This window comes from Natrix helvetica, assembly GCF_964273705.1.
Source record: "Natrix helvetica genome assembly, chromosome: 11".
NCBI classification, from domain to species: domain Eukaryota; kingdom Metazoa; phylum Chordata; class Lepidosauria; order Squamata; family Natricidae; genus Natrix; species Natrix helvetica.
In genome coordinates this window covers 21156785-21181372 of record NC_138562.1, presented here as the reverse complement: position 1 = coordinate 21181372, position 24588 = coordinate 21156785, and the positions used below count along the sequence as shown (strand labels likewise).

Genomic DNA, 24588 nt, shown 5'->3' with positions numbered 1-24588 from the left:
TCTGCACCTGGCTGGAACTGGATGGGTGCACTCTGTCTTCCTGGCAGTGGAAGATTGGACCATGGGATGGACTTGTGGGTGTTGGGGCAACTTTCAACTGGGTGGGGAAAACTGGGAAACTTTCAGATTCGGGTTTTCCCAAATGTGCCAATATGGCTCTTTTAATAAATTGGAACTTTGAGGAATCCTTTGCCTCTGCCTCTGATTTAATTTTGGAGGCTATTTGGAATATTGACATTAGACCAAGATTGGGGAAGGAATGCCAGAATCAACGAGTGGAGTTAAAAAAAGTGATCAGCCTAGAATCCCTCCATAGTCACAAAGTCCAACCTCCCTTTAGTTCCGTGGACACTTATCTAACTCCAGAGCAGATAAGGGTCCCCCTGCTACCCATTAGTTGAGAAGATTCCTGTACATAAGCTTTCAGCAATAAACCAGCTCAATGAGACCTTCACCATGGAACTGATAGTTCACATCTGACAAGGCCAAAGAGAAGCGAGGTCAAGTTTCCATTCCATTACGGAAGCTGGATGGTTGACTTTGGGCAGACATTTTCATTCACTTAGGCATAACCAGGTTAAGATGGGGGGGGGGAACCACCCTAGACTCTTTGGCCTCCATGCAAAAAAGAGGGATAAAAATGCAGTAATAAATCAGCTTCTTTCTCCCTCTATTACTATGGCTATGGGACATAGTCTTTGGTGGTGGATCACCAGGAAGATGGCAGTTTGACTGGTTGGGGATGGACTTGATGTTTAAAAATGGAGATGTCACTCACTGATTGTTTCCTGGTTGCTTATTTGTACCCTATGACTATCATTAAGTGTTGTACCTTATGATTCTTGAGGAATTATGTACACTGAGAGCATCTGCACTCAAGACAAATTCCTTGTGTGGCCAATCACATTTGGCCAATAAAGAATTCAATTCAATTCAATTCAACTCTAACTCCACTCTATTCCTGTTCCTGTTCCTGCTCCTGTTCTATTTTATTCTATTCTATCCTATGCCATCCTATCCTATTCCTATTCCTATTCTACCCTAGCATAGCATAGCATAGCTTATCCTACCCTACCCATCCACCCTATTCTATTATATTCTATCGAACATGCCATTCTGGCCCCAGCTTCAACCAACCAATCAGCTAGGCTGGTTCAAAATGATCACCTACTCCCCAATGGGTAAGGGTACTAGCTCACCGAGAACCTTTTGAGCTATCAACTAAGAAGGAAGAGAGAATTGCTGGGAAGCAGTGCAGAGCTCTCTAGTCTGTCAAAACAGTGGGGGTCAAAGTAATTGCCAACCAACTTCTGCTCCCGCATTGTGATGAATAACAGTTTCAAGTGTCCTTTTTTTGTATTGTTCTGAGTTGCCCCGGACTACTAAAGATTTTGATTCTGGATGCTTTTTTTGGCCTGCGTCCAGCTTGGTTACTTCATAATTTCTTTCAAAATGAGCATTCAGGAGAGCCTTTTTTTAAAGAATCAAAGAACGATATAAATACAGTTATCAGCTGTATTTGCAAAATTCAGTCGCCTTTATTTTCTGGAACTACACAGCATGTATTTTTGCAAATCAATGATTCACAGTCACTTTCTGTAAAGCACGGCAATTATTAGGCAAATTCTGACTCATTTTTGGCATTATTGTGTTTTCCTCCCCTGTGTACTTCTTGCTCAATTTCCTAGATTTTATCTGAGGCATCTCTTTCCCCCCACCCTCCTTTTCTGAAAGGCCCTTTAAAAGATGGGGCATTGGTCTACAGATTATACCTGTAGTACAGGGTGAGTGTTCTGATGAGCAACGAAACTACACCTGAGCAATTGGTGGAAGTATGACGGTAGAAGTGTTGTGGCCCACCAGCAGCCAGGGGAGCTGGCAGCAGAGTCAAGACAATGAGGGGGTTGGGGAGGAGCATGGGCCACTCCTGGAGGCTGGGGAAGGCTCTGATGAGGGCTCTGTGTCGGAGGCAGGGAGGGCGCCAGAGCAGTCTGACAGTTAACAGCTGCCTTTGAAGCTAGACATCAGTGAGGCAGAGGAACAGCTGGGGCCTGTTCCCAGTGTGTGCATGCGCAGAGCTGCAAGAAGAAAAGAACAGCTCAGAAATCAGGGTAGACTTGGGAATAAAGCCACAGGTGGAAGGTGCTTGGCTCCTCCCATAGGAAATAAAAGAGGAGCAAAAGGGGAGGGGGCTTTTGTAGGAAGCAATTTGTTCGTTTGGTCATTAGATTCGTTTCAGGAGTGTGAAGATCTGTCCGTGAATCCCAGAGACTCTGTGCCCAGACTTTCCTTGCACAGCACCTGATTTGGACAATATTGACAGGGCAGCTTCCCAAGACAGATAAGCTCTGTAGGCATAAATGTTCCGTTGAATGACTGTTTGCCAGGCCTTTGCTGAAGGTGAATGAGAGGAATTCACATACATGTAATAAAAGGGGTTTTGTTGGGACCAGGAACCTGCCTCATGCTTTTTGGGGAAGCCTAGGCCAGAACAAAAAGGAAGATGATTGTTTACCAGAAGAAACTCCAGTCCTGAGAGTCAGTGGAAGAAAAAAGGAAACCAGTCTTCCAAAATTATTTGATACATGATTCCTCAGATAAATGGGTTCCTCCAGGTATGATCGAAATGCATGGTTATTTGTTCTTGTAAACAAGGAAAGCAAGTTAATTAGACCCAAAGGTGTTTTTTCAGGAGGCAACTGGACTTTCTTGTTTTTCCTTTGAAGATGTTTTGCTTCTCATCCTGGAAACTTCTTCAGCTCTGACAGGACAGTGGGGAATGGAAGAATTTATATTCCCTGCAGACAGTTGGTCATTCACAACCTTTCGGAGGTTCCTTGAAGCATTTGGAGGTTTCTCTGTGTCCTCAGGGTCACCTGAGTGGTGCAAATGGTTCCGTGTAGTCTGCAATTTTTCCCCCTCTGGAAATCCATTCCTACTCCCACTCCATTCCAAGGGTCTTCATCCCAAACTGCATAGCTAAAAGTCTGTAGAGATTCTCAGTCCTCCAGGTCACGGTTGTCCCAAAGGTGCTTTTTCAGGAGGCAACTGGACTTCCTGTTTTTTTCTTTGGAGACGTTTTGCTTTCTCATCCAAAAAGCTTCTTCTGCTCTGGCAGGATGGTGGGGAATAGAATCCTGTCAGAGCTGAAGAAGCTTCTTGGATGAGAAGTGAAACGTTTTCAAAGAAAAAGCAAGAAAGTCCAGTTGCCTCTTGAAAAAGCACCTTTGGGACAACCATGACCTGGATGACTGAGAATCTCCATATACAGTGGGTTGTAAAGCACTGTGAAGCAGTATATAAGTCTAAGTGCTATTGCTATCTTCTTTCAAGATGCTGGAGAATAATGTCTAGCTGTGGATCTTGTAAAACAATTCGACCCCTTTCAGCCTTCTGGTGAGGATTCATGGAGAACTAGATGTCCCTGAAGGAGTGATGGAGATCAGCAGCTGGACAGTTATCTCTGGCTGACAAGATCTCTCCAGATAAAGGAGAGATGGTGAGATCGCCCATCTGTAATCGGGACACTCACTCCTCACGCTCCTCATGAGCAGACTAGGGGAACTGAGGTTTCTGTGGTCAGTTCATAAGTTGCATGAAAAAAAGCTTTGCTTAGTCTGAACTCCAATCTTCATTGGAATGATACGATAATCCTTTTGTCTGGAGTTGTATATTGTTTGCACCACAACGTTTCTGTTGGAGTGCAAAGTTTTGGAATGGAGAAGTTGGGAGTGGATTGGAGATGGAAACATGATATTTGTATGTCATTTTTAAAAAAGGAAATGTTTCCTTTCTATATATTTGAAGCAAATCTTTAGAAATTTAATCAATTGTGTAGAGGGAAGAATCAAACGGTATGAAGAAACAGTGTTTTGTTTGGTGTACATGGGTGGTTGTATTTCTTTTCTTTTTTCTTTTTAAAGAAAAGCTCAAGGAGGACATTTTTGGGGCCAAAAAAGGACATTCCATTTCAGCCAAGAATCAAATCTTTGTAGTGAGCCCACCTTCGTCAACCCAATGCACAATGAACAATGGCCCAACCCAGCTTTGACACACTCCCCCTCCTCACTTGACACAAGGAGGACCCATTGTGTCAAGGGAAGTGGGGTGGGGAGTGAGGAGTTGGAGGCCAAACACTCGTTCGCTTGTTCTTCTCCTCTCCAGGCAGCCTTGCAGAAATGCTGAGGCAGCACTTGTGCAAAGAGGCTGGGCAGGTGATTGCCACACAGGGCATTCTTTTCTGAAGAACCTCAATACCTTTGCAGAATTCACCAGAGTTGAAGTCCACACATCTCGAATCTGCCATGCCTGACAAAAACACTGACATGTACAGAGGATATCATTATCTGAGAATGTGAATGTGAACCTACATATAAAACTGCAGAAATGGTCTTTGGAAGAAGTCTCATACTCATACTCATGGGTGTCCAACATCACTGAAGACCTCAAGTTGGAGAAAACATTTTTTCAAAGAGCTCACCTTCTGGGCTTTTTACCTCTTCCCTGCAGGATTATGTTCCCCATGGGCCTGAGGCACAAGGAACTCCAGAAGGAAGAAGTTGCCTATGGAACTCAATGCATGTTAAACTTGTCAACTTCCAGCATTTGACTTACCTTGTATGGCTCTCCAAAGAGATTAAAGCCAGATGCGAAGAGGTCTTCATCTTGCTGGATTTCTTGATTTCTCCGCTCCCATTCCTTCCTCTTAAGTGCGTTCCGATCTTGTTCATAGTGGCTGTAATTTTATTTGAAAAAGAGAGGAAAATAAGAAAAATGTCTGTTCGCCCTTAAAAGTCTAAAAAAAAGAAAACAGTCCGTGAAAGATTTGTTTGTTATGTGGCTTCTCTCCCTTCTTTTCTCTCTCCCTTCATGTATCTATCTATCCATTCATCCATGCAACTATGTATCAACTATATATCATTCACTTTCAATCCTTCCTTCCTTCCTTCCTTCCTTCCTTCCTTCCTTCCTTCCCACCCTCCCTCCCTCCCTCTCTCTCTCTCTCTTCCATACAGATTCCATACAGCTTTCTGAACTCTTAAGGCAAACCAAATACAAGTGGTCCTCACTTAATGGATGGTTGCTTAGCAAGTATTCTAATTTACGACTGACCTCCCTAGAGCTATTTGACCTGTTTTTGGAGTTTTGACAGTCATGTGCATGCAAACACACACAGACCACAAATAAGAAAGTAACAATAATGGCCCAATATTTTTCCAACTCAAATGCCCGTCTTTGTGTCATTACAATATCCCTAAATTATTTATTGCAGCCATTCGGACGATCTAGGGCAGTGATGGCGAATCTTTTTTGGCTCGCGTGCCACAAGTGGGGGGAGTGCAGGGGGGTCGAGTGCGGGCGTGCCGTACCCATAATGCAATGCGCGATCCCCCCAGTGCGCATGCGCGCAAAACGCATGACCCCCCCATTTTTACATGGTTTTTTTGCCCTCCCCATGCTCCAGGGGCTTTATAGGAGCCTGGGAGGGCGAAAAGAGCCTCCCCCGCCCCCCCGGAGGCTTCAGGGACCGTCCCTGAAGCCTTCGGAGTGCTTAAAACGACCCTCCGAGCAACCCGGAAGTCACTTCCGGTTTGCTCGGAGGGTGGTTTTAAGCGTTCCGAAGGCTTCAGGGACGGTCCCTGAAGCCTCCGGGGGGGGGGGGCGGGGGAGGCTCTTTTCGCCCTCCCCAGGCTTCTATAAAGCCAATGGAGCCTGGGGAAGGTGAAAAATAGCTTTTAAAAAGGTGAACTCAGCTGGCCAGCGCGCACATGCGCGCTGGCCAGCTGACAGGGCAGCGCCTCGCGTGCCCTGACAAATGGCTCCGCGTGCCACTTGTGGCACGCGTGCCATAGGTTCTCCATCACGGATCTAGGGGGTTGCACTCCACACACTGAGCCAAATCCATAAGTTCACTGCCTCTCGTGCTGTTTATGCTGGCAACATTTCTCAGCTTGTCCAAGGCTGGAAGGCTCTGCCCAACCCTTTTTATACTCCTTCCCTTCCTTCTAAGGAAAGACCCTGAGAATCAGGCAGGGAATGGCCCACATCCCCATTCAAAATGCAAATCTATAAAGTTCCAAGCCGAAACCCTACAACTTTCCATGAATGAAATGTGATCGATGGAAGAAACAAAGCAGATAAATCTGTGCTGCTTCTGAATGGACACATTATCCCAAAAGATGCAGTTCAGCAGTGAGAAAATCAAAGTTCTGCACTTAGATGCACAGATACAGGATAGGCAGGCCTTGGCTTAACAGTGGACAATCAACAGGCCTTGTTGTCCTGGTGGACAACCATTTACTGTATTTTTCGGAGTATAAGACACACTTCCCCACCCCCTAAAAGAGGGTGAAAAATCTCTGAGATGGTCAAGCACCCTAAACCAACAGAAGATGGTTTATGAAGATGAAGATGGTTTATGAAGTCAACGTGATTGCTTTCCTAAGCCATCCTATTAATGGAACTGAAGTTGAACATATCTGTAACAGCAGGACTGGAGGCTGTGTGCAGATGAGACATTTTAATAAGAGAAATTTATTTATCCAGAATGTTTTAACAGTATGGCTTTAATTTTTATTTTTTTAAAAAAAAAATCCTTTCTACTGCTGTTTCCGTGTTTAATTAAATTCCACCATCCTAATGCAGCCTGACATAACTCATTACTAAAACATAATTATATAGTAAACAAGCAATATAGCATTTACTATTTCCTAGTAAGTTTTTTAAAAGGATTAATAAAAACGAAGCTCTGTAATTGCTCAAATCAATGTGGATAATTATAATCTGCCCTTCTAGGTAATGTAGAAATATAGTAAATGGGATCCAAACGGCTGTAGCTCTAAATCAGTATTTTGAAAAAGGAAATGATTGCGTCGACATGGGTCTTTAAGTCTAGGAGAAGAAAACCAATGGGTAACTTGGGACATGGTGGCTCAGCGGGTGAGATGCTGAGCTTGTCAAATCAGAAAGGTCAGCAGATCAGCGGTTCGAATCCCTAGCGCCGTGTAACGGTGTGAGCGCACGTTCCTTGTCCCAGCTTCTGCCAACCTAGTAGTTTGAGAGCATAATGCAAGTAGAAAAATAGGAACCACCTTTGGTGGGAAGGGAACAGCATTCTGTGCGCCTTCGGTGTTGAGTCATGCCGGCCACATGACCACGGAGACGTCTCTGGACAGCGCTGGATCTTCTGGTTTCCGGCACCCTGGTCTTCATGCATGCCGTAGTGCTGCAAGACCAGCTGGCCAGTGTGCATGCATGTGCCGGCCACCTGGTATTCGGGTTTCCGGTGCTCCAGCATGCGCAAAGACCAGCTGGCTGGCACACATGCACATGCCAGAATCCTGAAGACTACATGGCTGGCGCGAACATGTGTACCAGCCATGCGGTCTTCAAATTTCTGGTGCTCTGGTGTGTGCATGCGTTCGCACGCACATTCCAGTTTGGGCACTCATTGCCAAAAAGGTTTGCCATCACTGGACTAGACGCAGCTACTTCCCTCCATCATTCATCCTATGATTTAGCCTCCCAACCCCTGATCATCTTTGTTGCTCTTCTCTGCGGCCTTTCTAGGAACTTAGCAATTTATCTTTGGAATTGTGCTGACTTGCAAGATTAATAAAGTAGGCTTCAGGTCTTCCCGAGAGCCATGATTCGTGATGGTGGCCTGCCCAAAGGGCTGACACAGGTGAGAAGAATTTAGGGTATGGACAACAATATACACAGCTGCATCCAATGGACCAGAGCCTAAGCCAAAGAAAACAAACTTGCAGCCAAGAATAAAATACCTCCAAGAAATGATAAAGCACTTAAACTTTCCCGACTTCCTGATCCCCATCCCTGGGCAACCAGACAGGCTCTTAAGCACTTTCCGGAAGACCAGCAGGGTTGGGGGCCAATCAAATCTCAAGTGGGAAACCTTCCTTTATTTCTTTCTGTACGCTCACACGCAAACCTATATTCATACGGCCTTAGTGACTGTCATTGTTTGCAACACCCGTGTTTTTCTGGGAGTTCAGGATGGCTGATGTCCAACAACATTCTTGTGAAGTAGGCCAAGCAAAGAGAGAGCGAAAGAGAGAGAGAGAGAGAGAGAGGGAGAGACCTTGATTCATGGCTGGATTTAATTCACCTTCTAGATACGACCACATGCAGCTGGCCAAGAACAATGTATCCTCACGTCTCTGCTGGGGCTGGATTTAATCTCATTCTAGCCCTTTTTCTGCCCAAAGAAAATAACCGTATCTCAACACCAGTCTTTTCAGCTCAGCAGGCCAACGTACTGGAGGATTCACACAGCGAGCTATAATGAGGAATAAGGCACACAGCCATTGGGCTTTTGCAGAGGGTACAGAGCCACCGGTTTCTCACAGAAGCCGCAATGACTAATTTGAAGTGCTGTCTAATTAAAACCACAGCTATGTATTTAGCCTCTTGTTATGCCCCCTGCCGCTTTCTAATTACAGAGAACTCTTTATCTGCACAGCGCAACTTCTTCGCCAGGATGCGGACAAGCTTGAATGCCAACCCAGGAGCCCCCTCAAGGGCAGAGGGCAACCCAAAGTCATGCCCTTGAGGGCTCCTGAGAGGGGTACTCCACTGCGGAACAAAAAACGGGAGTGTCTATGGAGATTCTCAGTCATCCAGTTCATGGTTTCCCCAAAGACGCTTTTTTTCAAGGTGGTGGGGAATGCAAGGTGGGGAATGGATGGCAGGGAATGGATGGTGGGGGAATTCCATTCCCCGTCATCCAGTCAGAGCTGAAGAAGCTTTTTGGATGAGAAGCAAAATGTCTTCAAAGAAAAACAAAAAAGTCCAATTGCCTCTTGAAAGTCCAGTTGTCTCTTGAACCTAGGAAGGTTCAAAAGAATGCTGGAGGAACATCTCGTTGAATAACTCAAGTTGAGTGTGGTGCCAAAGACAACTCAATTTCAATTAGATACACCTAACGTGGCACCTTCCAGATCTGAGAGGACTTCAGCTTCTAGAATTCAAAAGTAGAAACCACTTGGAACAAAGTTGGTTTTGGTTTTGAAATCTCAACTAAATATTCTGATAGTTGAACTTTTTTTCCATGAGGAACCTGGCTGTTCTGCTATTTCTTTCTTTCTGAATGAGTTGCCTGGGTGATCCTACACAATCACACCAGGCAGCAGAGTGATCTTTTGTCCAACATGACAACATCATCCAATATCAGCTGTGAAAACATTTGGTTAATCAGATTGGACCTCAACCAACAGCAATCTAAGTGCAATGAAGAATAACCCATGCATTTTTGCCAAGGATGGCTGACAAAAAATACAAAAGAAGGACTTTTTTAAAGCACAAAAATGGTACGTAGTTTCTGCCTCTGGTTGGAATGTTTGAATTTTCACTTTTAAGTCTTCAGCTGTGACCGAAGACTTAAACCATTTGCATAAACTGGTCTTCAAAAACAAAGATGGATCCATTTTCATTTCTCAGGGATGAATCAGAGTTTCAACAGCATCTGAAGGCAGGACAAGAAGCAACAGGTGGAAACTAATCAAGAAGAGAACCAACCTAGAACTAAGGAGAAACTACCTGACAACGAGAGTAATTAATCGGTGGAATGGCTACCCTCTAGAACAGTGGGTCTCAACCTTCTTAAGGCCGTGACCCTTTAAGACAGTTCCTCATGTTGTGCTGACCCCCAACCATAAAGTTATTTTATGTTTTCCATATTTTTTCAAACATATGTGTTTTCTGATGGTCTTAGGCGACCCCTGTGAAAGGGTCGTTCGACCCCCAAAGGGGTCCCGACCCACAGGTTGAGAACCACTGCTCTAGAAGTTGTGGGAGTTCCATCACTGGAGATCTTCAAGAAGAGATTGGACAACTGTCGGTCTGAAGTGGTGTAGGGTTTCCTGCCTGAACAGGGGATTGGACGAGGAGACCTCCAAAGTCCCTTCCAACTCTGTTATTCTGAAGAGGATTGAAAGAATGCTAACCAACTCTTAAAAATTGGAGAACTCCTGACTCATTTCTTGTTTACAACTTAGATACACATCATTGTTATGCTGACTCAAGTAGAAGGTGCATTTGAAGTGCCATGAAGACCCTGAGAATAATGGTGAGTCTCACACCAACAATCTAGACATCACATCCTATCAAATCAGCTCTTCAAACTACTCAGATTTGTTCCTATGGTTTCTTTTAAGAGCTGTCCTCTCATGGATCTGTAGCACCTCAAAGACCATTACGGGGAAGACAGAATGTACCCAGAAGAGTTCTATGAAAAGATATTTCGATATGGTGTCTGCTTTCAAAACAGGAATCTTCCCCTTGTCTAGTTCAAACAGATCCAGGCGGGTGAAATGAGCATACCATGTTCTGCCTAATGTTTTATTCAGCTCAAACGGTAGAAGCACCATAATGACTATTGAAAGCAAATTTTGTCTCTTTAAAGCTAACCTTCAGAACAAAACAAAAAACAAAAAAAAAAACCTAAGCGAGAAACGACTCTTTTATATTACGTTTAATAGATATCACAGAGCTGGTGGGATGGGGGAGGTATTTCAAATTTCTAGATGGGAAAACCAGATTCCTCTGGGCCACCCCCATTCATCTACCAGAAAGATGAACACACAAATAAATATTACAGAATTCATCAGAAAGCTTTTTCTCTAGGCATGTCACCCATCTGCCTGATTTTATTTTACTTTATTTTTCCCTCACTCAGCTTTGCTAAATACCAGTCACAGCAATGACTATACTTTTTTCCTAAAAATGGAAAAAAGATGTGTGGTTTATGTCCCACAAAATGACCGGTTGGAATTATGCTCTGGGGCATCCTTCCTTTTCAAAAGACCAAAAACTCGCTTCAAAAGAAAATAAATTAAAATAAAAACTTAAAAGTTCTCTGCTTAGGTCCACAATAGGTACATCAAGTTCACTTCTCTTGCAAAGATGTATTATTTTGCAGGTTTTCCAAGAGTTTATTTGTCTCTGATCTGGGCCAGCTTAAGGCCTGTCCTTCTCCAGAATGGAGAAACAAAAGATGTTTTTGGTCTCCAGAATTTATTACAAATCTCTCTTCCAAAGCTAACATGCAGGGGTGAAATGCTACCAGTTTGGGCCGGTTCACCCAAACTGGTAGTAAAAAATGCTACTGATTCACCTGAACCAGTAGTAAAGAAAATGCTACCGATTCATCCGAGCCAGTAGTAAAGAAAATTCTACAGATTCACCCAAACCGGTAGTAATAAATGCTACTGGTTCACCTAAACCAGTAGTAAAGAAAATGTCGAAGCGGTAGTCAGCTCTGTGACAATCAGCGGTGCCACGCAATTTATATTCACTAGAAATCGCTCGGCGCAGCTGATTGTTGGAACTTTAAAAAAACTTTTAGCGTTTTTTTACTACTAGTTCAGGAAGTCAAGGTACCTGTAATTCCCCAAATCCATCACTTCTTGGCTATTGGCTAACATCCAGGGTATCCATTCCACAATATCCCTTAGTTATGACTGCTGCTTCCCCGGGTCTCCTTTAAAGAGTGCTGGGTTGTGGTTATTTGTGTGTGTGGCTTTTGTGAAGCCCAAACAAGACTTTTGTTTATAGGACTGTGTTTCTCTGTAATAAAAATACTTGGGTCAAGATGGATATATGGAAAAGGTGAGAACTTTCCTCCTATTTGCCAAATTTATTCATCTTTTTCAAAGCTGAGAGATGCAGACCCACAGCTCAAATTTCATCTCTCTTCCTCCCTCTGCCCCCCCCCCCTGAGCCTTCACATTCTCCTTAAGAGTCACAGCAGGGTGCCTATCTAACACAGCCTCTTAATACTCAGCCTTTATCTTGGATGTAATTTATCTGGTGCCAAGGCTTCCTAATGAATTTCACACATGTGTACTTAAATTTGTTACAGCTTACCAGTTGAGTATGATAAGCAGTAAGTGGAGCGCTGAATCTGGAGCTTTCTCCCAACAGACACATAAAGGGGCTTTGCCATCCGCCCAAGGAGGGAAGGAAGAAGCGGGGGAAAGGAAGGGATAAAGTTTAAATTGCAAATCCAGCAAAATGCAAAGCAGGGAGGAGGTGGTGGAGACGGGGTTGGGGGAAAGTCAACGCAGGCAGGGTGGATTGCTGGTGGCCAAGGAAGCCACCTTTCTTGAATTCAATGCTGGTCTAAACTGTCATTTTATTATTCTTCCAATTGATTGATGTGACACTTACAATAAGGCAGGGATCTGAATAGTTACGTCAGGTAGGCTGCTTGAGTGTCCGTCGTTTTAAGAATGCCACGTCAGACACAAAGAATAGAGAATAGAGCTAGAAGGGGCCTGGGAGGCTTTCTAGTCCAGCCTCCTGCTCAAGCAGGAAAACCTATACCAGGGATCAGCAAACCTGCAGCTCTGGAGCCGCATATGCCTCTTTCATCCCTCTGCTGTGGCTCCCTCTCGCCAGTTGTTTCCACAATTAGGACAGGTAGAGGAAAAAGGATGCTGCACTAGGAGGAGACTCCGTGGTGGGGGAACTGGATCTCTGGTTGGCTCCAGAATTGAATGGGGGGGGGGGGCTTCCGTTTAGGATCTAAGTGGCTGCTGGAGAGTTTAAGGTTGCCGACCCCTGGCCTATACCATCTCAGACAACGGCCGTCCAGTCTCTTCTTAAAAACCTCCAGTGATGGAGCACCCATGGTTTCTGGAGGCAAGTTGTTCCACTGGTGAACTGTCCTCACTGTTAGGAAGTTCCTCCTTCATTCCATATTGATTCTCTCTTTGTTTAGTTTCCAAGCATTATTTCTTGTCCTGCCTTCTGGTACTTTGTAGAATAATTTGCCCCTCTCCTATTTATGGCAGCCCCTTAAATACTGGAATCCTGCTATCACGTCACTCCTAATTCTTCTTTTCTTTCGATTTGCCAGGCCTAAAACCTGCAGCCTCTCTTCGTATGGTTTAGTCTCCAGGCCTTTGGCCATTTTAGTCGCTCTTCTCTGAACTTTTTCCAGGGTCTCAACATCTTTTAAGTAGTATGGATCAAGACCGTATGTTAGGTTGCTGTTCAAATGTTCAAGCCCAAAATTGAGTCAACTACAAGTTTTCAACACTAAATAGGCACCGGATAAGAGTCGATGGAATTCAAGAGGGCTTAGATGGTTTGTGGCAATGCAATGACTCTAGACTGATGACACCCTTAACTCTGCCCTCCAGCTCTGCCTCCTCTTCTCCTACATCTAACTAAGAATGAATGTCGTGATGGCCAGCAACCCAGAGAGAAATCTGGAGAATATTGAGCAATTCCTGGTTAGGCACCTTACTGGATGCTTGCTAGCTCGCTCATCTTATGTTCTATTTAATTGCATGTTGCTGGAAAGAGGCAATTAATTGTCAATTGTCAATGCAAGGTCTGTGAGAACATTAGAACAGCAAGGGTTCGTGCCTCTCTTTATGTTTCTCTGTTCTTTCCTGAGCAGTTTTTAAAATATAACCGAATAAAAACCGAATGGTTAACCGAATGGAAGAGAGCGGAGTTTTGCCATCAAACAGGGACTGTCAGCAGGGTTTTTTTTCCCATGGCACATTAATGTTCACAATGATGCTATTAGTTTTTATTTTCTTAAATAAAACCTTATGCATTCATGTTTAACTATCATATGTTTAATGGGACTATTCTGATTACAGAGCGATTGGGCTGTGATTTACGTCACCATTACCTGTGCGGTGGGAAATGACTGCCTTCCAGGTCTGACAACAAGGCGGCAGAAGCCCATAAAGCTTCCTACTTCCTAGCAATTCTTGATAACTCAGAGCAATAACTAATCATTTTGCGAAACAATACACTGTGAAGCAGTAAGCAAGCCAATTTCTATAATTAGGACCACTGTTGTGTGCTTTTTCTTCTCCATCAATAGGTCTATTGTCAAGCAGGTTAAAATATGCCCTTTGCTCCAGAAACTCTGCCAAGGTTTGCCCGGTTTGAGGTCTCCAAGAGACACTTATTAGAAATCTCAACAATTTAAGTCCCACTCGGGTTGAAATCTACATCAGCTTGACTGTTTATTAGCTATATTTATAAACTGTCCTTCAGTCATAAATGCTCCCTGAGTGGTTTTGCCACGAAGCAAATGAAAATAACTCACAAATAAAATGGAATAGTAAATTTAAAACAAAATGAAGTTTTAAAAAGATGAAATGGAATAATGAAATGAAATAAAATAAAATAGGCAAATGTTTTCCCCCAGTCAAAGGAGAAAGTCGGAATAATGATTCTACTCCAGAGTCCTATAAATGCAAATACAGCCCAGACTGTAAATTATGACTTAGTTAATGATAGTTTAGTGCCAGGCCACAAATGCTTTGATACAGAGAACCTATGAAAACATAGCATGCAGTTTCAAATCACAGGGAATTGCTGGGAGACGGGCAGTATACAAATTTAAATATGGATAATCATAACAACAATGCAACATTTGGAAAATTGGTACCACAGAGGGCTGGGTCACATGTGCTCCCGACACACCCCAAAAATTTTCATCATGGTGATGTTTGAATGCAAATCCTTCTTCAAACGTGGTCTTTTCAACCCAGGGAAATTGAAGCCGCAAGGACTTCAATTCCCATAATTCCCTGGTCAGCTATGTTTATCAAATTAATTCAGCTGACAAGAAAATGACAGATTTGAGCCAAAGGACTGGTTCATCTAATAGTACTTCATTGCAGAGAATTATTTCCATTTCCAGCAGGCAGGGATTGTGTTTTTTATTCAGTGCTCAGAAAAGGACCCAAAACTAACTTCTCAGGTTGTCCATTTCTACGCTACCATTTGTGTCACACTCCCTACCTTTGCCTAGAATGGGAACTTCTCCTCATAATTTGGGTTTATTTTAGGAAGCATATTCATAATTATTGCTAGAGAGTGGTGCGGTGGCCTAGAGGGGGAGCTCTCGCCTAACAATCAGGAGGCTGTGAGTTCAATCCTAGGTAGAGGCAGCTATTTCTCTCTCTGGGCACATTGAGAATGTATCTGCTGAATATAACTCTGCAATGGCGACAGGAAGGGCATCTGGCCAGTAAACATTCAGCAGCATTCCGTTGCCCAGAATCCACCCTGCAAGGGATTATGGGGTTATTAAATGAGGATGATGATTCATAATTATTGTTAGACTCGATTATTAATGTTCTTCTCTCATACACACATACAGACGTAAGGATGTAATGCTTATTTTTATTCAATATTTTCTTCGCATCTGAAACGGAACTGAGTTGAATCGAACCCAGAGGTTGCTTATCTGTCAAGGTTAGCTCAATTGTACCGCAGGGGGAATATCGGCAACCTCCTAACGCATCTCGCACTGTGTTTTGTGTCGCTGCTAAAAATGCGTATCATGCAGCTCATGGTTTTATCATCTCAGAATGATGCTTAATACCGTCTAATACAAAACAAGACTTTAAGCCCCAAATCATAATTTAGCGGAACAACCCTTATCTCTCCCTCTCTCTCTCGATAGCGAATCTTGAGTAGCAGCTACTACTTGTTATTGTGTCTTTAGGAATTGACATCTTGCACGAACGTGCTGATTTCCTTTTCAAGGCCCGGGCAATTGGCATTTTATTCCGAGGAACACTTAAGTCAACAATAGCTCTTATCACGATGAGATGTTCTTGAAATTGCTGATGTGGATTTCATTCTCTCCCCCCCCCCCCCCTGCCAGCTTCCACCAATGCTCCATTTTCGCACATTGACTGCAAGCAGGCTTCCTTTTAAAATATAAATTGCACACACACATCCACACACACAAAAACACCCCACAACCCAACAACATGGAAATACAAATGAGATGCCTTCACTTATCTGCCTTCGCTTATCAAAAGGATTGAAGAAACAAGTCAAAACAAAGATTTGCAATGCCTTCAGAAGGGAGGTGAACAAAGACTGTGCAAATGAAATCAGCATTAAGGGTGTCTTGGCTACACTATTCTTCTGACACACTGAAAGCTAGTTCTATGGCAGCCTGAGTAGCTGGAGTCTGTGATTTTGAAGGACCACTTAGGGATGAATTTCAAACGCCAATCTTTAGAAAGGAAAGGAATTCCGCCAGATGCATTTGGCATTCTCAACAAGAGCCTTCTTAATGCTGGAGGCCTTGGTGCTCTCTGAACTTGGTTGTTTCCTTGCAGATATTTCATCACCCAACCAGGTTACATCACGGATAATGTTCCCTAGCTGGGTCATGAAATGTCTGTAAGAAAACAACCAAGCTCAGAGACCACCAAGGACCTCATAAGTTCTCCATTTCCTCTTCTTCCTCCTCCTCCTCCTCTCCAGAAACCCCTTCTAGCACTGATGATGTCACCTGGTTGGGCCATGAAATGTCTGCAAGAAAAACCCCAAGCTCAGAGAGCACCAAAGACCCCAAAGTCATGCATCTCCTCCTCCTCCTCCTCCTCTCATATCCCTCCTCCTCTCCACTAACCTCAGCTCTGATGTTCTTAGCTCTCACTTGCGCTGGCTCTTCGGCTTTGAGATGAGCACCGCCCCCTAAAGTCAGGAATGACAAGCACAGAAGTGCAAGGGGTACCTTTACCTTTATCTGAACTATTTGGCTAATGTAACATCTGCAGGAGAAGAACCAAGTTCAGAGAGCACCAAGTTCAACCCTAAGCTACAACGATTCTTTCCTAATGGCCTTTTGATTATCCAAAGCACCAAAACGTAAGGAGGATTTATACCCTCAGGATCTACATTACGTCTACATTAGTTATTCACGGCTCTATGGTGGTGTCCACCCTTCAAGATAGCCCACACAAGAAGCACAAGCTGTAAGTACTCGTGGTACCTTTAGCGTGAAGTTTTAACAACAGAATCTTGCCAGTCTGAAGACACTTTCCCCTCTCCTTTACTTTTACTTTCTTCCACACCCCTTTTCCTTCTGTGGACTGATTGTTGTCCTTTTGCTGCCGATGGCTGTCTAGCCCTAAGCCTAACCCTGATGTGTAGCAATGGATCGCTGATATATGTTGGCTGTCGAATGTGAATTAGAACTGCAGGGTTTTCTCATCCACAGGACAAGGAAAACCTTGGTGGAATTATTAGAATTATTCCGTTTATAAATAACTTTTCCAAACCCTTTCTCCGCACCTCCACGTGTCCCAGTTTTTATGACTGGGATGATTTAGTGTTAAAATAATACCCTTGTATTAACTTTATGCATTTATTCTTTCTGCTTTTTAATTAGTGTGTATTAGCATCTATCTATTTATCTGAGTATCACATTTGGCTTCCAAAGCTCTTGGAGAGCTTGCCTGCTTTAAAAAAAGGTGACACTAGAATCATAAATATTAAGGTGAGAGACAAGGAAATAATTACATACCGCTGGTCTTGTTTGGTTGTAACATTTCACTTTGTTTAATTCTTTTGTTTGTTTGTTTCTTTCTTTCTTTTTCCGCAGCTAATTTTACACTGTTTGGCTCGCAAATACTAATTATTGCCTAAGCTTTGAAATGGGTGGGTGAGCATTCAAGAAAAAAGCACAAGGGCATCAATAAACTCAAATGTTATACATCTGATAAACGAAGTTATCGCAGGAGCTCTCCGCGAACCTATCCAAATAACACTGCCCTGGATGTGGCTAGGGAAGTAGCGGCTATTGTACCATGGGGAGAGGGAGGGAGGGAGAAAGGGAGGAGGAAGAAGAAAGGAAGGAAGGAAGAAGAGAGAGAAAGAGGAAGGCAGGAGGGAGAAGAGAGAGGAAGATGAAGGGAGGGAAGGAAGGAAGAGAAAGAAAGAAAGATAGAGGGGGGATGGAGGGAGGGAAGAGAGAGAAATACAAAGAAAGGCAGGGAGGGAGGAAGAAAGAAAGGAGGAAGGAAGGAAAGAAAAAGAAAAGAAGGAGAAAGATGGAAGGAAGGGAGGGAGGGAAGGAAAAGAAGAAGATGAAGAATGGATAGAGTGAAGGAAGGAAGAGAAAGAAAGAAAGAAAGAAAAAGATAGGAAGGAAGGAAGAAAAAGAAAGAAAGAAGGAAGGAAGGAAGAAGATAGAGAACGAGGAAGGCAGGAAGGGAGGGAGGGAAAAGAGGAAGATGAAGAAGGGGGGAGTGAAGGAAGGAAGAAAGGAAGAGAAAGAAAGAAACAAAGAGGGAGGGCGGGAGGAAGAAAGGAAGGAAGGAAGGAAAGAAAGGCAAAATAGTGACATTCAAGGATTTGAAAAGATTTCTTAGAGAAAAAGACCAACTGTACAAAGTAACAGACATGAACTTATATTCTCAAGTTACCAGAAGATAGTTTCCTACTTTGGGTTGGGGGGAAAATAATAATAAAAATAAACCACACTTGGCTCCATGCGTCTCCACAAGCCTTTGAGACAAACGATGGAATGAACAAAAACCAAGCGCTTGTACTAGCCTGATAAAAAGTCACAATCCCAGGCAGATGTGGCTTTCTTACACAACATGGTGGAAAAATCCAAGTTGGAGATGATAGCATGGGTTCAACAGCTGGAGTATGGATCCAGAGGTGGTATTCAACAGGTTCTGACCAGTTCTGGAGAACCGGTAGCGGAAACTTTGAGAAGTTCGGAGAACCGGTAAATACAACCTCTGGCTGGCCCCGCCCATCTATCCTCTACCTCCCGAGTCCCACCTGATTGGGAGAGAATGGGGATTTTGCAATAACCTCCCTTTGCCACACCCACTAGCCACCCCATACCCACCAAGCCACGCCCACAGAACCGTAAAATGTTTGAATCCCACTCCTGATGGATCCTCATGTCCTGTTGCCCCATGGACTTGTAAGAAAATGGGAAGGCAAAACGGGCTGCCTTTAATATTCTTGGAACATTGCAATGGATTTGCAGCTACAAATATTTTTAACTCTCCCACTGTATGTGAAAGAGACAAATACACGGAAGGATATCTTAATTTGCACATTTTATGTACCCGGGAATAATGGTCTTAAATAGGTTGAAGAGAATGCCATATTTATCTCTCCAGCATAATGATTCAGAAACGGAGAAGCCAAAGATTGAGTCACGAATGGAATATATATTGCTTCTTTTCAATATATTATGTATTCCGTTCTTACTAAAGGCCCCAAAGGCACAACTGGGGAAAAGGAAAAGAGAGAGAGAGAGAGAGAGAGAGAGAGGGAAAACCTAAATGTTTCATTCCTACTCAACATAAGTCATCTCCTCCCTACCTTTTACTTCTCTTTTCCTTTTAATATATAGTTTTATATATTACTATTTCTGGGACCTCGGAATCTGGAATAGAATAGAATAGAATGAATGGATGGGATGGAATGGAATGGAATGGAATAGAATAGAATAGGGAAGGGACCTTGGAGGTCTTCTAATCCAACTCCCTGCTTAGGTAGGAAACCCTACACCACTTCACACAAATGGTTATCTAATCTCTTCTTCAGAGTCAGACAACAGTGAGGCAGGAGAACAGCTGGAGCCGGTTCCCAGTGTGTGCATGCACAGAGTTGCCAGACGAAGGGAACAGCTAAAGAACAAGGGTCAACTTGGGAATAAGGCCACAGGCGGACGATGAATGGCCCCTCCCAGAGGAAATAAAAGAGGGGTGAAAGGGGAGTGGAGTTTGCAGGAGACAATTAGTTTGCTTAATTGGTTCGGGACTCTTTGAGACTCCTTGCCAAGTTCTGCAGAGATCGGCCTGGCAGCTCTCCAAGCCAGAGAAGGTCTGTGACTGTAAATCCTCCCTTGAAAGACTTTGCTGGCTGTGAATGAGCAGAATTATCTGTAAATTAATAAAAGGGGCTTTTGTCCCTTTTTGAACCCTCCTCTGCAGTTAGAAACATGACCAGGAAGCTTAGGTTTCCTCAAAACCTGCCCATCTCTTTAATTTCTTGAGAGGACCTTTGGGTCTTGGGATCAGGGAGTCCATCCTACCTCATCAGTTGATTGTGGAGCTTCTCAACCATCCAGGTCCCAAGGGCACTTTTAACAAAAGGCGATTGGAAAAGCCCCTTTGGGTCGATCACTTGATCCTAACTCATCCTAACCGATCCCAGTCGCAAACGTTCTAAATGTATTTATGAAAAGCCAATGAGAGGGAGAGAGATAACAGAAATCACTGTTCTCCTGGAAGTAGAAACGAAATTAAAATATAAGTCCCTGGGAGAGCCTTGGATCTCATTCCTCAGATGATGTTCCCAAGGCAGAGGTTGGGACAACACAAGAGATTCGGGGACAAAAGACAAGATTCTGTTCCCTGGGTTGAACTTCCTTTTAATGGAGAAGAAAAGAAGAGGAAGAAAAGAGGGAAGGAGGAAGAAAGAGAAGTTAATGAATTGGGCCAAGAGGACAAAACAAAATCAGGCGCCTCTATTTTCTTTCCCTCCAACCAACCGAGAGACAACGCTTCACGAAGTGAGCTGGGTTGGGGTATATTCCCCAAGCAATCATTTGTTACTGACAGTCCATTGTGCAAAAGTTATGGCTTGTAGATCTGCGTTGCCCACGGCGAGTCATGAGAGAGCCTTCAGCATCTATAATTTGAAATTCAGCTCCGCTCCATCAGGTAGCCTTCGGCTGGGAAGCCACTGGGTTTCTTTATCGACTTTTCCAGTCACCGACCCTCACGCCTCTTCAAGCACAGAAAAACAATAAAAAGAACCTTTTCCACCCAACCTGGCATTCCGGTGCACGCATTCTGGATCATCAACTCTGTACACAGCTGTAATCCGTTCCAAATAGAATAGAATAGAATAGAATAAATAGAATAGAATAGAATAGAGAAACTGAATAAAGTAGAGTAGAGTAGAGTAGAATAGCATAGCATAGCATAGCATAGAATAGAATAGAATAGAGTAGAATTCTTTATTGGACAAGTGTGATTGGACACACAAGGGATTTTGTCTATTTTATCCTATCCTATCCTATCCTTATTCTAATTCTTTCTATTCTCTATATTCTATGCTATTTTATTCTTATTTGTATTCTATTCTAAAATAGAATACCTATTCCAGATGTACCTTCAAGAGCCCATCCATTGCATCCAGTATAATTTAGTTTTTAACATCTAATTATTATTATTATTATTATTATTATTATTATTATTATTATTATTATTATTATTATTATTATTATTATTATTAATCCAACTTATATGCCGCACCCACTCCACCAAGGGACTCGGGGCGGCTACTCATGGTTAGTGGGCGAGTTAAAAACATATTAAATCGATAGGCTACTTCCAGGTGGTTCCTTTACGGTAGCACAGCATGCTCAGGTTTTATGGCATGTTTTAAAAGCTGCCCTTATTAAGCATCTACAGGAATCGACTGGTACCGTTTTCTGCTTGGTCTGCAGGTGGAGGGTTTAGTTCTCAGCATCCCTTTCTAGCAGGATCAAGCAGGTCTGGAGGAGACAAAGAGAAATCTTGGAAAGCCTAGGACAGAGGAGCCAAGAATATTTCACTGGCAGGGCTAACTCTTAAGCCAATAGAAGAAAACGGTCTTATGTTTCCACGCCAATTTAAGTCGAATTATTACCGCCTATGTTTTCAGGCAGAAATGCTTTTGAGCTCAGCTACCTGATAAAACTTTTATAAAATTTATGATTGCCACGAGCTTCCCAGCTTTAAATATCCATATGCAATGTATAATGCATACCAGCCTTGAGAGCGTCATAGAAAAGCATTGCTTTAAAGGAGCTCCACAAAAGCCACACACCCCACACTGAAAAAGAAGCGTCTTCACAAGGCAAAATTGGGAATTGGGAATGATTGGGCAAGCGAATCGCAGATGTCCTGCCGTGCACACAAGTTGCTAAGGCAAAAGGTGACGGCTTTGATGATTTGGGCCCTCCTGGTTCATCTGGCAGGGCTCTGCATACCTAGCCCAGTGAGATTTATTCGGTGTTACCAAACTCTGCCGCAGAATGGACACCTCTGCTGGATCCACGCACTAGTTCATACAGTGGGCTTTATTTAATCATGGGTTAAGGAGACGTTGGGTGGCATCGCCATATGATAAGCAAGTTACCCCCTGTCCAGTTTTGTACATTTCTTTGAATCTAAAGCATCAGCCAAGCATGATATATGAGCCTCCTCCTGTTTTCAAATAATGGTTTATGGCAGTGGTGCAATTCAGCCAGTTCTATTCGGTTTGGGCTCTGCCCACCCACCTGGACGTCGTCATCACATCCCATTTTTGATGCTCTGCGCATGCCTGCGCACTCACATTTGCGAACCAGTAGCAAAGGTAAGTTGACTTCACCCCTGGTTTTATGGCTTAGTCTCTAGAGTGAACAATAGCAATAGCAATATTATAATAGCAATAGCACTTAGACTTATATACTGCTTTACAGTGCTTTGCAGTCCTCTCTAAGCGGTTTACCGAGTCAGCCTCTTGTCCCCAACAATCTGGGTCCTTATTTTACCCACCTGAGAAAGATGGAAGGCTGAGTCAGCCTTGAGCCTGGTGAGATTTGAACTGCCAAATTGTAGGCAGCCGGCAGTCAGCAGAAGTCACATGCAGTACTGCATCTAACCACTGCGCCACTACGGCTCTATGCACAGTTTCATTAAAAAAATGGGAACAAATTATTTCCGATCGATCCATCTAGGACCATAGCTGTCTAAAAGGTAAAACAAATTCTCTCAAGTAACAGGCAGCTAGGCAGATGGTACTCAAACTATATAGGAGTTAGGCTTCTTCCCCTGCTCCAATAGCCAAAATATTGCCTTGGATGAGTATTACTGGAATGCAATGATTTTATATATTTAAAAATATAAAGCATGTTTTAGTGAATTGTAATATAGGGGGAAGGAGGGGAGGGAGGGAGGAAAGAAGGAAGGAAAGGGAGAGAAAAAAGTGGGAAGGGAGTAGGAGGAAAAGGGAGTGGGGGAGGAAAAAGAAAGAAGGCAGGCAGGAAGGAAGGAGGAAACAGGAGGGAGGGGGAGAGGAGAGAAGAAAGAGAAGGAAAGGAAGAAAGGAGGGAAGGAAAAGGGAGAGAGGAAAGAGAGAAGGAAAGGAAGGGAGGAAGGAAGGTGACGGAGAAGAAGGCAGGAAGGAAGGCAGGAAGGAAGGAGGAAAAGGGAGGAAGGAAGGAAGGAGTAAACCAGTACGATTTTCCAATGATGTACTTTTTTGATACTCAAAGTAACAACTCCCTTTATACCATTCTTTTATCCTCAGTTCAAGTTCATCGTATCCCCATGAATTTGGCACACGCAGTCCGAAAGTTTCATCATGAGCGAAACGTGCCATAAGCCACACCTTCTTTGCCATCCATTTTTCATTTGTTCCTCGACTACCTAGTCTGCCACGCATAACTTCTCAGCGGCACACGTAGCAGTCACCGGTGTAGTGGACCGAAGGCTGGGGACACAGCCCATCTCCTTCCTTTAGGCTTCTCTCTGCTCCCCTTCCAGTTACCCTCAAGTCACACGTCTTCTCCTGGCCTGCTCAACAGTCAATCTTGATATGTATTTACACTCTAAAATTATCCCATCTCTCAGTTGCCATGGCGATGTGTAAAGTAGAACAGTGCTTAAGAGCTGGGGTGGTACAATGTCCAGCCAGCTCCGAGCTTCACAACGTCACCAATTGTCTTCACTGGCAGATGCAACCACAGATTCCGAGCTGTTCCAAGAAATTTCTGGCAGCTTCCTCGGTGGAGGACAGAATATTTCAACTATGTGTTTTTTTTTCCTGAGCTCGTAAAATACTCCCATTGCTTCAGCTATGGTCAAATGCACAACTGTGTCAGTGATCTAAGGTTCCCCTGGCCAGTTAGTTTCTAAAAATCGAGGAGGAAAGAATTCTCGTTTCCTAGAAGAAAGCTGACCATGTAATTCTGCAAATTATGAGGCCACCTCTGAGATCTCAACCGATGGAGAACCTCATAGGTCTTGTCACAAAGCCCAGGAAACCATTTTCCATTCATGTATCAGGTCAATATAAGTCTGTTGAACAGAGGTAGGGAACCTACAACCCATTGGGTGCTACAGAACTACAGTTTCCAATGGAGCTAGCTAATGTAGCCAGGTGTGAGGGGAACTGGGAATTGTAGTTCAGCAGAGTCTGGAGAACCAAGAGTTTTCGCCCCATCAAGTCAAGTCAAAATTGAATCTTCTTGAGAATAAGTGGGCCTTACACCCCCTTCCCCTTACTTCTTCCTGTAAGACTAACTCAATCCTCAAGCATGGCAGTGCCAACATCTCTTCCTGGACCTCTTGATCAAATCACGAAAATAGAATGAGAAACACTCACTGGGTTCAAAGCACTAAAGTGCTTATTATTGCTACTTATACATCAGAATCCAGTCAACTAACAGTCAAAACTAAATTGGCGCCAGGTAAGAATCAATGGAATTCATGGAGAGCTGGACTGAGGTTTCTTGTGGGAATGCAAAGATTCCAAACAAGTTTAACCCCACCTTCCAGCTCAGCTTGCACAATTCCTATATACAACCCTTTGTGTTGTGGCTTTGCTTGGGTCAACACAGCCTTTATCGTTTGTAAACCATTGCAACAGATGCAAGAAAGAAGAGGATGAATGAAGACCGTTGCATTATTGCAGTTCTTTGGTCAGCCACCCTTGCAATGGGCAGGCTGACCAGATTCTGACCAGCTCAGATGCTCAGTTATCAACCAGTTCTTTGGATAG

The 24588-nt window shown here is 43.6% G+C and overlaps 1 protein-coding gene across 3 annotated transcripts in view; it reads right to left on the bottom strand.

Annotated features, from left to right (window-relative positions):
- Positions 1–24588, bottom strand: part of AFF2 (ALF transcription elongation factor 2) — a 227868-nt gene that overhangs the window by 153658 nt on the left and 49622 nt on the right. For all 3 annotated transcript variants that reach the window (XM_081963758.1, XM_081963759.1, XM_081963760.1), the window contains exon 2: positions 4615–4735. In XM_081963758.1, the coding sequence (XP_081819884.1) occupies positions 4615–4735 (121 nt within the window). The remainder of the gene's footprint in view (positions 1–4614; positions 4736–24588) is intronic.